Consider the following 14,750-nt stretch of genomic DNA (forward strand, 5'->3'; position numbering starts at 1 on the left):
ACTAGCGGCGCGGGTTAAAAAATGAAAGGAAAACGACCGGATAAAAGTATTTCAAACCATACGGCACGAGACTTCTGGCTCGACTTATTGCGTACGGCGCACGGAGAGCCAATGCGAAACAACCCCTTTTGAGTTCCGGAGTGCTCCAGACTTCTCCTGAGTTCTGCGGCTTGCCGGGCCCGATTTGCGGAATCACACAGATCGGTGATTGCCGGAGAGATTTTGATAGCCGAAATTGAATAAGTTTAATATGAAAAGTTTCCACTCGCTCGGTCCCGACCCATCCGTCGTGAATCTCGCTCGTGCGGGTAAGCAGCAGAGCGTATGGTACTTGAAGTACTTTGCCGTTTTGTGGCAAGGTATTTGTGCCAACATTGACGGAATAAATTGCTGCATTTGTTTGTGCTCGTAGCAAAATGGAACTGTGGCAGGACAAAGTAAGGCAAAACAAGTGAACCCAAAAGAGCCAAACTAACGCTACGCCACCATGCTAATGTGTCGTGAGAGTATTTTGTTTCACTTCCAATTGAATTGTTTCATTGGCTTCGAAAGCGGGGATGAAAAAGAAGAAAGTTCAATGTTTGCCCAGTTGCAGCAGCATCAAACCGCATCCGGGTGTGTAGCGTGCAGAGAGCGAGCTAAAGAGAGCACATTAAACAGCTTTGCGCTTACTAAAGCTAATTGAAAACTTGCCAATGCAAGTGGCATGTTCTGGGGCTGACTTTGTTGCTGTTTTTGCCTTCCCTTCTCGTGCAGTTGAATTCCCGTATAACTCGACGGTGGTTAGCATGCTAATGCAAAAGTTACACTAATTAAACCCTCTTTTCAGTGCGGCCAAGTCAACAATCCGATTTCTTTGTATCGTACGGAAGTGTAGAGTTTCGCACGGGAGCCACCAAAGGTGAACGGGCGGGCAGGGTCAGTGTGCCGTTGCTTGACCAGAACCATTTTCAGCAGCAAAAGTAAGCTTCGTTGTAAAGGATTTAGTCACTTTATCGTGTATGGTAAAGTTGCAAAACCGAAGAGGACCGGAGTAACCGGTTCGCTTCTTTTGCCGATTGGAGTTTGCGAATCGATCCGTTTAATCCTTTTCGCAGTGGAAGCCCACACTATCTGTGTTTAACACCTGCTAAAGCTTCTGCCGGTTGCAAATGCAGGGCAGGAGAGAATATAACAGTATAACAGTGCAGAGCTCTAACCAGTTACAGGCTGAAAGCCATTTCATTCAATCATTTCACCACCTCGACAGACAGAGGAACCCAAAACGAATGCCCCAAAGTATAGAAGGGTGCTTCGTGTTCTACCCGGACGGTCCGTGAAGCATACACATTGCCAATCTGAAAACATTAATCCCTCCTCACACACTAGCTGTGCCTGCATTTGCTTTGTATCCGCCGTGTGTCTCTCCAATGCTGTATCGACTCTCCGGTGGCTTCCCGAACGTGACGTGACTGCATTTCAATTTTACGTCCACACATATTGGATACCTGGAATTGGCAAACCGTCACTCAATTCTAGAAACTCGCTGTCAGAAACGGTCACAATACCACCGGTACAAGTGTTACTGAGCAAGCATTTTGCAATGCAATGGCCATCAGCGTGCCGTATTGTGGGTCCATTTTTGATTATTTTCTTTTCTTGAAATGTTAAGCCAACGTGTTGGATGGGCAGACCCGTGCCCCAGATGGATGGACGGATCATCGGATTATGGTAATACATGGAATGCACTTAGCCACTTCGGCTGCTGAATGGAGCTGCTTCTTACGATGGAGCTGACACACTGACACGGGGGGAGTTGGTACTAGGAATCGGTGAAGTTAACATAATTACCCGTTGCTTTTATGTGAACTGTAATGGATGTGGACCACCGATTCGTGGTACTGTCTTGCATCGCAATGAGTCGCAATCCCATTTTTCAATCGCATGAGTAGTTCCCACTAAAAGCTTACTCACCAGCTCGCCCTCAACTAACTGGCATCTCATTAGACTACTATCCACCATGGACATCGTCCCAAACCTCGTAACGGATGTGATGGTAGTTTTTTACAAGCGAAAAAAGAACAGAAAAATCTAAATTAAATCCTAACTCCAGCGTCGGGCATCCGCTTCGATCTGTCAGGGTTCGGTAATTAGTTCCGGTTTTAGCCACACAACCCCCAAACCCTGGTGGTGTGGCGTGTTAGCTGACAACAAGTCCAAACTTTTGCTAAATGCTATTAACACTTGATGCCACAACTGTCCCTCCTTCATTTCAACACACACCCGAACAAGTCTCAAAAGTCTCTTAAAAGGGGACGAACGGTGCCAAACGCTCGCTTTGCATGCATCGGTCCATCCAACCGGAATGACTTATCTCTCCTTCCCCATAAACACGTCCTACCGTTCCGGCGCTTCAAAAAGAAGCGACTCTCGTAGTTTTGGGATGGATTTCAACACCAAGACGGAACGGATCCTAATTGAGTGGGGAATCGTCTTAAGATATTGTCCCTTTCAGACACACGGATAGTGTACGCTACACACGCACACTAATTAAAATCTTTCACGGGTGGGTTGGCGGACGAGTGACGTGCGTATCCTTCCGAGTGGAGAGGGAAAACTATTTCCTTCGCTTTGCAAAGACCAACCGGATATGCTGTTAGATTGTTGCTCGTATGCTTTCGTTTGCTTGGGGACAGAGGCCGACAGACACTGGGCAGTGGAGAATGCTTAGATTGGCATAATTTATCGCCGTCGTTCCGTGCGTCTTCGGGCTGTGTGTATTGTGATCTTTTGTGATTTGTTGGAAGTTCCTGAAGGCTTTAGGATTTCGGTCGCGTTTGTTTCGCGCGCGCCTGGACGGGACGAATTTGTGGACAGGCAGGGTTCAAAATAAGCTCCGGAACGGAATGCGTTACCGTTCTCAAAGGTAAGGCGCTAGGAAAGGTATCGCAATTTATCTTCGTTTTATCGGTTCTTCGGCAAGTTAAACAATGGCGTGGCCATCAGCATCAGCAAATGAAGTGAGCGGGAATTGATTCTGTCATTTCACGTCAACATCTCGCTAACGACGAACACGTTGCGGCGCACACGTTCCGACACCGTTCGGGATCGGGTTGAATATATATTACACGCTCCCAGGCCGGTCCGGTGTCATCTTCCGGTGCCCGGATGTATATTGACATCCAAGAGAAAATGGCGAGAAAGCGCCGCGCGCGCCTGTGTGTTTGTGTGTCCCACGCTAGTAACGACACCGAACGTCATCAATCGTTTCATGATGACATGTTTAAATCAATCCGGCGAGGAAAATAATAATAATGTTGTTTGCATGCGGTAAACAGTAATTTATGTCATTACTCACCATTACTTGGTTGCCGCAACGGTTTTAAAGGGGACGACCAAACGAAAGCGGAAACGGAGACCAGGGATCTCCCGCCCGCTCGAAACATATGTCGTGTGAAGCTCGTTGCCTTTCCCAGTTAGCAAGCTTCAGACGTGCGCGCTCGTTCGGTTCAAAAATCGAAAGTGGTGAAGCGGTTGTCTGTCGGCTGGAATTATTTATTTGGTGATTGTAAAACTTTGTGCGTGTGGGGGCGTTGTAAAAACCACCATCACCTGTGGTTTGTGGGATGCTTCCCGTACAGGGAGAGTTGTAAATTATGTGTTAAAGATAGCAAGAGCCACAGTGTCGAAATATTTTGCTTGAGAACTTTCAAGAAACAAATTTTATAATTTTGCAGAGAGAGAGAGAGAGAGAGAGAGAGAGAAAGAGAGAGAGAGAGACTTCAATCAACATGAATGCTTTGAAATATGTGTTTTAGATAGCTGGACGGTGCTATGCCGTTTAACAATGTTATTTTCTTATTCTTTCTTGAGAAACATTTTATTTTGAATCTAAACGTGTTTTTCCTTACTTATCATTGGAACACAAATTCAAGATTTTCCCAAAAAAGCTACCATACTTTAACGTGTTTCTCAACCCTGCTCCACTTTGCCTGCAGCACGCTTTACTCTTTGCCCTTTGTTTTATGTGACATTTTATTTACTACACGCTGTACGGAAATTAATCGCCCAGCTTAGGGGCAACATTTTCCTACCGGGACCTTCCGGGATAGACAAACGTGCCCGGAAGGCAGGGCACTGTAAGGAAGATTCATCCCGTCTCCCTTCTTCCCTCAATCAATCTCAACCCCTTGTGTATGGCAGATGGCGAACGTGCGAAGATGAACCTTATGTCGGGACGGATTCTTCCACCCCAGCGGGGTTTGTGGCGCGTGGTCGACTTTGGAATGCCATTGCGTTGACTGTGTATCACTTTGTGTTGCGTCTCTGGTACTGAAGAATACTGAAGAATTGCAAGAGCGCTCGAAAGAAGGGATGAAAACGAACCCTTTCTTCTTCCTGAAAGCAAAACAAAAACACCAAAAAGGGAATAAATGTTTGGGACGAAAACGGCAAAAGAAATAGACGGAAGTGGTCAATCGATTTCGTGCACGGCAAGATAAAGTGTGCTCCGGGGAATGGGAGCCGGTGCTTTTAATTCTTGCCTAATTGAATTTGCGAACGGTGAATGCTTGCGAAACGGGGTTTTCGGTTTTCTTTGCTTCGGGCAGAATTTTGTGCAAAAAAATGAAGCCAACGAACCATATAGACCAGCCGTAGTGTCGGACGTCTTTTGATAAGAAGAAAAAAAATGTATTCTACCATTTGTGTGATTGATTAAAAATGATCCAAAAACACTTTAAAATTATTTATTTCATGACTGTTTTCCACAGAACGCTCAATTTAAAAGCTTAAACCCATGGATGCTTTTTCCAACCATTTCACAGCCACAGCGCTTTGCATACATTCACTTCCGCCTGAAATGTGGCGGGCATAATTACAATCGACAAATTAGCACAGATTTTCATTTGCGGTCGCTCAAACCTTTCTGCCCTCCCTTAGGTAACGCATAAACAAATGCGCAACCACACCGTACACTGCAACAGGACTGCAAAGCTTAAACCCCTTTACCCGCAACCAACACAGTGCGCTTCGGTGCACAATTTTGAATTACACCGACACCGGTTTGGTGCAACTGATTACACTGGGACGTGAGGGGCGTTGGGTTGGGTGCAGTTTGCTACCAACAAGGGGAGGTGGTTTGAGTTTGGCGTTTCGTCTATAACATTTCAATTACACCGTAATAAAGTTCTTTGCCACCCTTTTCGTGCACCATCCATCCATCCTCTGGCCGGTTAATTTATCTCCAAGGGATTGAGCTGTGCAAAAGTCCTGTAACCTGGATAATCCCTGCCCTGAACACCCTCCTCGTCCTTCGTGTGCATCCTAGTGTGCTGTAATTGCAACCTGCAACACGTAGTTGGCGCGGGTCGGTATCACCCTGGCAACCACACCGGCCCCTAGCCTGTGCTCGCAATGCTCTGGAGAGGCTAGCTTGCGAGCCACGGTGCAGTCGGGCAACAGCAACCATCGATATATGACACCGACGTGTTTAGCTACCTTGGCTTTCCTGTGCATCTGCATCGTCCCGGTATGGTTGCGGGATGCGTATGCCCGTTGTTATGGGGGTTTCCGAAAAACGGTACAACATGTAGCTACGCACGCACACAGTGCTGCAGTAAAGGATGCTCGATCGTGCTACAGTTGTATCATGCGCGGAGGGAGCAGCACCGCTCAAGTATACGGGTAGATTGAGTGTGTATACGTAGCTAGAACTGGAAATGGGTGCCGGATGGTGGAAGAAAGGCAGGAACCATAATTGTTTGCAATTGGAAAGAGCAGTTCAGCAGACACAGGCAATTGCAAGAGCAATAAAGCTGCAACTTTAAAATTGAAATTGGCATTTCGCTCGAGGTGTTTTTCATCGCACAGTGTAATACACGTTTGCAATACTTTGCTCATCAGCCGTACGGGGAAAAATGGTTTGTTTTTGAAAAGTTACAATTACAAGTTTGATTACATGCCTCAAAGCACCTTTAATTATTGACCGGCATATAAAAACGGGAACAAAGCGCCCTTAGTTTACGGCGAGCATACTTGTATCTGTGGCGCCATCTATGCAATAATAGCTGCACTACATTATAAAGAGAGTTTTTAAACTCATTTAAAAGTTTAATACAAATCATCAAATGGGTTTCAGTAAACAAAAATGTTTTAAATCCAGTGTTATTTCTAAACAGGAAAATTATCATTTAAATGAGATTTTAATTTTCTCAAACAGTTTCCTCAAACAGCTCAACATGATGTTAAAAAAGAAAGCTAGAATAAATTCGTCCAGACGTGCTGATAAAGCGATAAGAACAGATGCAAAAATGAAGCCTTTTGTTGTGTCTGCTTTTCCATTTCCCATTTTCTGTCTGTGCGGTGCGTTGTTTTCCATCTGGGTAGAGTTTTAGCAAAGTTGTTGTGTTTTTGTTGTTGTTGCGTTTGTTCTGTGCGATACAATTAAAGGACACAATCGGGGAAAAAAACGCGAGGTAGCAACGGAAGCGAGCGTTTTACCTTCCCAGCGAACGTCTGGTAAAAATAACAAAATAACGTCTGGTAATGAGACATTACGCGAACGTCTGGTAAAAATAAAGCAGAAATGTACGGTGAACTTTGAAGGTGTAGTAAAATATGATTCTGTGCGGTGCATTTTTCTTGTTGGTTGAATATGATTCTACGAAAGAACGTTCCACCGTTCGTCAACATAAAACGCTCCACTATTATAATGGGGCAAAGCTGTTCCTAAGGAACGTGCCTGCCGGAGAGAGAGCGCCGTATCTCATCGTCCCGTTTCGCCGTGAATCCGTTGCCGTTTCCTTTACAAAACGAATAGAACCAAAATGTATTCCTGCCCATTAATCTCTGTTACGTGACGTTTTTCCTTTTCAGACTGAAATTATGTTCGACTACCAGGGGATCAGTTGACACTGTTTGAGCAACTTACGAAGCACGCACGGCACTAGGTAAAGGTGAGTACAGCGCCGGCTTCGGTCCGGTTTTCTTGCTTCCCCTTTTCAGGTTGTTTCTCTTCTGCCCCCTCTCTTTACCGTGCATTAAAAGAGGCTTTCCTCGCCCCCTTAAGGTGAGCCTCGAACCTGTCCTGTCAGCGGTTTGCCACACTTTGTGCCCGTCCCAGAGCTCGTTTATTTTAACTCCCCTGGCCGTAGACAATTGAATTTCTACAGCTTTGGGGAAACTGTATCCGCGTCCAAAAGGGTGCCGCGCGTGTGTGTGGCTGTGGCAGTTAGTGTTTTTTCGGCTTGGTTCGCTGACCGTGTGCTTGTTAAATTATACATGGAGTAGATTAAAGAAGGAATGACACTGATGGGAAAGTGTGGAAATGTGGACAAAGTGGAGAGAGAGAGAGGGAGATGAAACATAACAACGTACCGCACCAAGGGCCAAGCACACACTAAAATGAGTGCCTGAAATGGGTGAGATGAAAAGGGTGATGCTTTATGCCCTGCGATAACATCAAACAGGGAATGACTGTTTTCTCGCGACAGTCAGCATCGCTGCAGGGAAGGAAGGCTTCGCAATAAGAGGAGAAAAACTTCAATCCCTCGCTTTTAATTGATATTTGGTGCCGTGGCAGAAAGTATTTTGCATGTTTTTTTTTTCCTATTCGCCGCGTGGCGTTGATGGCTGTACATTTGATACCCATACAGCCCCCAGGACGCAGCTTATTACGGGACGCTGTTGATGATGATGGGAAAGTTTTCTCTCTCCCTTTCTTCGCATGCAAGTTGCGCAATTGCATTCCAAGAATGCATGTGCGACATTGTATGCTTCGGTCGGCGGTGCAGCGGCAAGTTCGAGAACTTACGCCCGAGCGTACACAACATTTCCATCGCATCGGTGCATTTCCCAAGGCGAGTCTCGGTGGAGACTCGACGGATGCAAAAGCGCATTTCATCCTTCGAGAGTGGGACAAGAGGGAGAGAGTGGCAGAAATAAACGACAGCCCGTGCTGCTTACCCGTAAACACCTGTCATTCACCGTCACGCTGACACAAGGGCTGCACACCCAGGCTGCGAATGGAATATTAGTTCGGGGAAAATGCCGTATGGCGCACATTGAGACTGTTGCCAGCGATGGGAAAACATCGTACCACTCGTACCGGTACCATTCATAACGTACCAGTGCAGCACCAGCACCGGAATAGAGTAAGAAGTTTCAACCATGACGAGTTATGTGTGTGTGTGTGTTTGTGAGTCTGTTCCAATATTGTCCCGTAATGGAAGGAGAATTCTTTTGATGCTTATCGAAGTACTTTACAACAACAAAAACCATGCTTGACTACTGCCGCGCTTGTGGTGCGGGAGCGTGTTGTGCGAATTTAAAAGCATCGAATGCATGAAGCGGCTGCCCAGCCATCGTGCTTTGGCAGCGCAACGCAACTTCTCCTTTGCTTGACGGGAAAAGGTATAAAGAGTGTTGATGTTTTCGCCAAATTCGCCCAGTTTCCTGGAAAAGGATTAACAGTTTTTTTCTCTTTTCTTTTCTTTCGCTGTTATTGTATTATGGTTAAGACAGCGTAATAGCCCTCTCGACCTTCGCTGGTGGTGTAGGGTGTTTGAAGTGCCTGTTAGGGGTTTGGATTTAGAGATAAGAGCAAGCTTGTGTGGGGCGAATGTGGCGCGGATGCGAGGGACCGAACGAGGCGCTGTGATTGAAGCGTTGACGAAGTCGCCTGCTGCTAGTGATTTATTAAAATGGTTAGCGGAGAATTTTGAAGCATTGTGTTTGCATGTAAAGCTTGATGAGTATGTTCGTGTGGTGCTTTTTTAATTATTTGTTGGCACTTTTATGCATGCAACTGATAGGAACGTTTTTTAACGAACCGTTTTTTTTTTGGAAACGCTTTTCCGTTCGTTCTCGACAAATAGCAAAGGTCCTACGAGCAGGATTCCCGTTCGCTCTGAACGGTGCTGTTGCCGCTCGCGACTATTTTTTACATGAAACGCTTTAATTTTTTCTTTGAATGTTCATTGAACCACTGTTTAGAGTACTGCAACATGTCAGCACAGTGAAAACAGAAACATAATTCATAAACATTTGTCATTAACAACACAAAAAGTTGTTTTGCTTTAGTAGTATGTAATGCTTTAATTTGTTGATATTCGAGTTAACAGTCCACAGTTATTCAATATTATCAACATTGCTGGGTATTTTATTTTTTTCTATACGTAAATTTAATAATAATAATAAATTTTAATTATTGTGTGTTTCCCACAATGTGTTGCCAATAAATGCCAATAAATCATGAGAACGATACAAAAATATGCGAGAAAGTATCAATACATTGTTAGACGAATCTAAAAATTCGAAAAACAATATTAACAACAATAAGAAATCATGTAGCTGTATATTTTTTTTTATTGTTAGGAAATAAAAAGGGAAGTTCACGATCACAAAAAGCCTACATTCAGGCGTTTTTTTTAAATCTCTCCTAATGCTCCATTCGACACAAAACTGATGCCTTTGTATGAATTATTATTATAAAAGCATTGTTAAAGAGAAAGGTAAAACAGCTGTTACTGCTTTCAAATCCGAAATTTTGCTCAATTGATTCTCAATGATGCTTACCATCCAATCGAACATCGCCAAGCGTGCTGCTCACGTAATCCCATCCCAAGCGCGACAGCTTTATTCACACCAAACCACAAGTGCATACACTCACACACACACAAACATGCACAATGCAATTGGTGGGAAATTGAGGAAGGTGGTGTAAAATGCTATCAAACTGCACTCGATTGCATTCCCGCATCGGGTTCGCAAACGGTTGCGCTTTCAGCGATTCAGCTCGCGTTTGGTGCCGATCATCGATTACCATTTTTACGAGCTGCACGAGACGTTACAGTAACAGCGTTCCCGTGTGCCCGTGGATCGCTTCCGTGTTGACCCGGGGCAAAGAAGCAACGCAATGGAACGGCGAACTGGTTCGGGGACTAGCGACGGAAGGTCGTAAAACTTTCCCATTACCGACAATTAGTGTTACATCCGGGTGTTTTAGTGCGATGGTTTGTAGCCGATGCTATGGTCTTTTCTTTTTGCAAAAAAATACATTTCTCCATCAAAAGGAAGAGGTTTTCCGGCTCCCCTGCAGGATGGAGTGCCAAGTGCATCAAGCAAACTGTATAACAGGGCGGGAAAATGCACCCGTTGATAGATTTATGAAGCAATGCGATGACGTGCGATACGACAGTATTCGGGCAAGGCAGTACCATCCAACAGGTTTTTGCCCCAACTTATTGGATCAAGTTTTTCCGCCGCTTATGGAGCGCGGTTTCCTCCCGCAACGGTGCTCGAACGCGTTGTTTCCCATTTCCGAAGCGCATAATGTGTTTGCTACCGTGCAAGGTAGAGGGGCAAAGGAAGCAAAAGCACAGCGGAAAGCGGAAGGAAAGGCGTATCGCTGCCGGTGAATGCTAGGAAAGAATGGCGCTACACAGACGGTTTTCTCCGGGCCCCAGTGATGGGTGAAATGAACTATTTTTCACGCCGAAAGAAAAGATACACTCTTCCTCCGTTTCCACAAAAAATAAAATGCACCCGGCAGGTGGCTTTCCCGTAGCGAAGCGTACCTGCTGGTAGCTGAATGCTTTTGTACCATTTACGACCCATGCATCCCACTGTGCCTCTCTTACTCCCTTATCATAAAAATCATACCGAGCCGGTAGAAGGATTCGCTTTCCCTTTAGCACGTCGCTCGTGTACATCGCGAGCGTTGATGAAAAATGCTGCAAGGGATCAACTGGCTTTTAGTTTCCTATCCTTTTTCGCCCACCGATACCGTAGTACAGGTAGAAGATGGTATGGACAAAGCAAAGGAGCGCACCAGAAACGTTCTAAAGTGTGTATCATCGTTGCTTGCCGGCGAATGTTTCTTGCCATCGCTCAATAGGTTCCTTTTTTTTCGTTGACGCCGTGACGGCTACCAGTCTTGTACTTTATAGAAAGTTCGTTGCTCCATTCTTGGCGGTGCGTTTTCTTTACAGCATACCGCCATCAACGCCCATAGAAAACCATAGAATTGGTGGGAAGGAAGTGTTGAAAGTTTTGCATTACACTTTTATTCCACCATCCACTTCAGCGTGTATGCAAGCGTCGCATGCAGCATTGCTGGCACCGAGAAAACGATCGTTCTGCAATTTTTGCAACCTCATTAAAAAAGACGTAACGCTCCCTCACCTCAGCATCGGTTGGTGTTCGTAGCTAACTCAATTAATTATAGCAATACCAGTTGCGTGGTGCAATGTTTACCTTTTTATGTTGAATTTTAATTTCATAATTTCGAGTGCCTCATCATTCTTGTTGAGTAATTCGACAAAAAATAAATAAATAAATAATTAAAATAAAATTAAATAAGATAAAATCAAATAATTGTTTAAACTTGGCTTCGTTTCTTCCCTTTCCACAGATGATTGGAAGCGTCGGAGGTCGACACATGTCGACGCGCCGCCGGGGCTCGTCCCCGATGGTGCGCCTAGGGAACAATCTCAACCTGCAGCTCGAGCCACCCGATGGGCCGAACACACCGCGTGTCTCGCCGAGGCGAAGGCGAGCCGTTACGACCAGTGACCACAAAAGCTGTGCATTAATTCAAACAAGACTGAAACTAGGAGACATCATGTAAGTACACCAAACGGACAGCGGGTGGAAATTCTAAAGGAAAGCGTTTTCAAAACGCTAAACGAGAAAGAAAGAGCTTTCGAAAGCTTGGTTGAAATATTTCAATGAGAAGAATTAGTTTCTATGTACACCAAATACATGTTTAACGACGCTTTTGAATCTCCATCGGGGGTTTGAGAAGTATCTGCTTCGTTTAAGACGGTTTGATTTGTTACAAAACCAATATTGGGGAAATATGATTAAAATAAGGAAAACAACAGATCCATGAAATATTTCAATGGAGACGCCTAATGTTTCAAAGCTCGCCCGGCAGTTGCTCACCGACCGTCACTCATTTTCCCGCGCTGGTGAGTGTGCACTGTTTACAAACCGACCGTCCTGCGTACCAGTGGCCTCGCCCGACCCATTGACCGCATGCGCCCCTCTCATCCCCGGCCCATGTAGCTCCCGGTTTGACAGCGTGCGTTTACAGTGGCCGGTTGAGTTTTCCCGCAGCGCCGTCACACGACCCAAACAAAAAGCCCTTCAGGTGGGGGCGGCTCAGACCAGTGCGAGTCGCTACACGTGCTATCAGTGCAGTGCTGGGTGGGTGTGTGTGTGTGCGCGCGTGTTCGATAGGCAATTCAAATTTGTGTGTTTACGTGTAGCTTTCCAGACGGGTGACGAATGAACCCCCCGGATATATGTGTGTGTGTGTGTGCGTGGTAAAATAGCTCGGATGGAAAAGTCATTTCCATCCGAAAAACGGAACGGTGCATTCATTCGTTTTCCAGAAGCCAAGCCGTTCGAACGTGTTTGTGCTCGCGTTTGATAGAGGAAAAAAAGTAACACAGTGAAGAAAATTCCACCCCGCAAAAGGGTCGTACAGGAGGTGGCGCGGCAGGAAGGTGGTGTCATTCGGTGCATTCTCATTCTTGCCAGCGCGGCACCAAAAGGTTTGGAATAATGGTTTTGTGTGCTCGAACGGTAGATCGAAATACCGAACCGAAAAGCTGCCCTCTTGAAATCAGTGTTTGTGTGTGTGTGTGCGTGCGTGCGTATGTGTGTATACTGGGAGGTGAAAAAACGTACAGCCCGCATGGGATGTGGCAATAGTTGAATGTGAAAAAGAAACCCCCCCTTGTGACGTTGCGTTCCGTTTGCGCAACAATGGAAATGTGGAGTTGCATCGTCAGCAGGGAAAGTGAAAAGAAAAAAAAAATACGGGCTCCAAAGCGAATCGCACAACGCCCCACCCACTCAAGCCCGTGAACCGTCCGTCCGCCAGCACCACTGAAAAATGGGGGAGAGTTATCACCAAGCCCAGGGATTTTCCTGCCTCATTCGTTCGTATCAGGACCTGCCATCTGCGCTGAATGCGGGGCTGCTGCCGGAGTGCTTTTTAAAATTTAATTACCTTAATTCGATTTGAGTGATGCAAGGCTCCACCTTGCTGCTACCTACAAACCGCCTCCTATCCCTACCCCTCAATTGGTTAATGCAAGTGGCTACTGATAGCATTCACAGTGAAACAATAATGGGGAGTGTCCGCCGGGAAAGTTGAAACTAATTGAAGTTGGTAAAACCAACACCTCACTGTGGTGCCATCAAATAATCTTTCCCCACACACACACACGCACACACTGGTTCTCTTCCTGACTTTTATTCTTTCTCTAATTAATGCTCCCGAAAAAAACGAACTCTCACACAAATCGTCCTCCACTTTTATCTCTTCTTTGTTTTATGTTCACTTTCAAACGACAAAAAAAAACACACAACCCCCAAATGGCCCATTTTTCCTTTAGCACAAGTGACTCTCTCCCATCATTCAACCCCTACGCTCTTCCCCCCTCCCCCCCTCCCACCAATGTAACCGTGAAGGTGGTGGTAAAAAAGAAGTAGAAACAGCAGCAGCAGCAGGAAAAAGCTGAGAAAACGGGAGCACCCAATTGGGTTTGTACGTGATGGTGTTGGTGGCGGTGGTGGCATTGTCCAAGGCAAAGAAAGGCCCTTCTATTCGCCCTCGTATCGGAAGCTCTCCCGTATGTTTTAATGTGTTCGTGCGATCCTTTCGAGCAGCGGAAACGGAGCAACCGCCATGGTACGCTCGCCGTGGTGGTGGTGGTGGTGCGACGAGAAGGAAGCAAACTGTGAACGAGCAAGCGAGCGCGCTTGATTTCCCTCTCCCTTTCGCGTAGAATAAATGTGTCCTGTTTTTGTGTGTGTGCGTGCGCCAACAAAGCGAGCTCAGGGGCAGCAAAATTATGCCTTCGTGCGGGGGTGGAAAACAAGTTCCCTGTTGTGTCTCTGCTCGTTTATGTCTGTTTGTGTGTATGTGTGTGTGTGTTTACTGGAAAAGGCTTTGACGCTCGGTCACCGTTCAGCAGCAAAGCCTGCTTCGCACGTTTCACGTATGTGCTTGATAGGGGACTTGATTGGGGAGTGCTAAAGCGAGAGAAAAAGAGCAAAAGAAGAGAGTGTTGTGTGTGTGTGTGTGTGTGCGTGGCGAGCGAAGTAGCTTACGAGAGGGTTTGAAAAAACCCTCTCCAACCCGCAACCTAACGCAGCACGTGAGATGACACAGCCACAGAGAGAAAGCGAGTAGCTAGGTGTCGGAGCAGCGTGTTTCGTGCATGGGGCGCCATCTGGTGCCGTTCGCCCGGAAGCTCGCCTAGTCTGGTGGAGTGTTTTCCTTCGTGTTGCGGCGCTACTAAATCGCTACAATCCGCGTGTGTGCGTGTGTGTTTCTTTCTTTTTTTCTTCCCTCTTTTCGGGTGAATAATACCGAAGGCAGAGCAAGCTGCTAACAAAATCATTTAAAATCGTTCACAAAATCACGTGTGACACAGCATCCTAAGGAAGTGTATGTGTGTGTATGTTTTGGTGAAGTGGTACGGTGCAAATCGGTGAAACAAAGCAAACGGCAGCTGGAAGCTGATCGTTTTCGGATCGGCTGCGTCTGCTGGAAGGGCTCTCCGCTCGCCCAAAGGGTATTGTGTGTTTGGCCGCCTGTCTGGATCCACGCTAAGCAAACCCAGCGGCTGCACAAATGTATTACGTCGGTGGCTCGGTGTAACCCAATATGGCCCTGTGGTCGTCCAGCGCTGGTACTGCACACTGGGAAAAACTGACGGTGGGTGTACTGGTGAGGTGTTACTGATTGGAGA

At 46.1% G+C, this 14,750-nt stretch overlaps 1 protein-coding gene across 20 annotated transcripts in view; it reads left to right on the forward strand.

The window, feature by feature from the left end:
• LOC120896627 (voltage-dependent calcium channel type A subunit alpha-1) overlaps positions 1-14,750 on the forward strand; it is an 81,060-nt gene that overhangs the window by 22,498 nt on the left and 43,812 nt on the right. For 17 of the 20 annotated variants that reach the window (XM_040300967.1, XM_040300902.1, XM_040300949.1 and 14 more), the window contains exons 2-3: positions 6,856-6,935; positions 11,393-11,604. In XM_040300967.1, the coding sequence (XP_040156901.1) occupies positions 11,393-11,604 (212 nt within the window). In that variant the 5' untranslated portion in view covers positions 6,856-6,935. Of the gene's footprint in view, positions 1-6,855; positions 6,936-11,392; positions 11,605-12,381; positions 12,540-14,373; positions 14,717-14,750 lie in introns of those variants that run through there. The other 3 variants (XM_040301020.1, XM_040301029.1, XM_040301045.1) reach the window with 3 other exon arrangements.

Source organism: Anopheles arabiensis, chromosome 2 (genome assembly GCF_016920715.1).
Source record: "Anopheles arabiensis isolate DONGOLA chromosome 2, AaraD3, whole genome shotgun sequence".
Lineage (NCBI taxonomy): Eukaryota > Metazoa > Arthropoda > Insecta > Diptera > Culicidae > Anopheles > Anopheles arabiensis.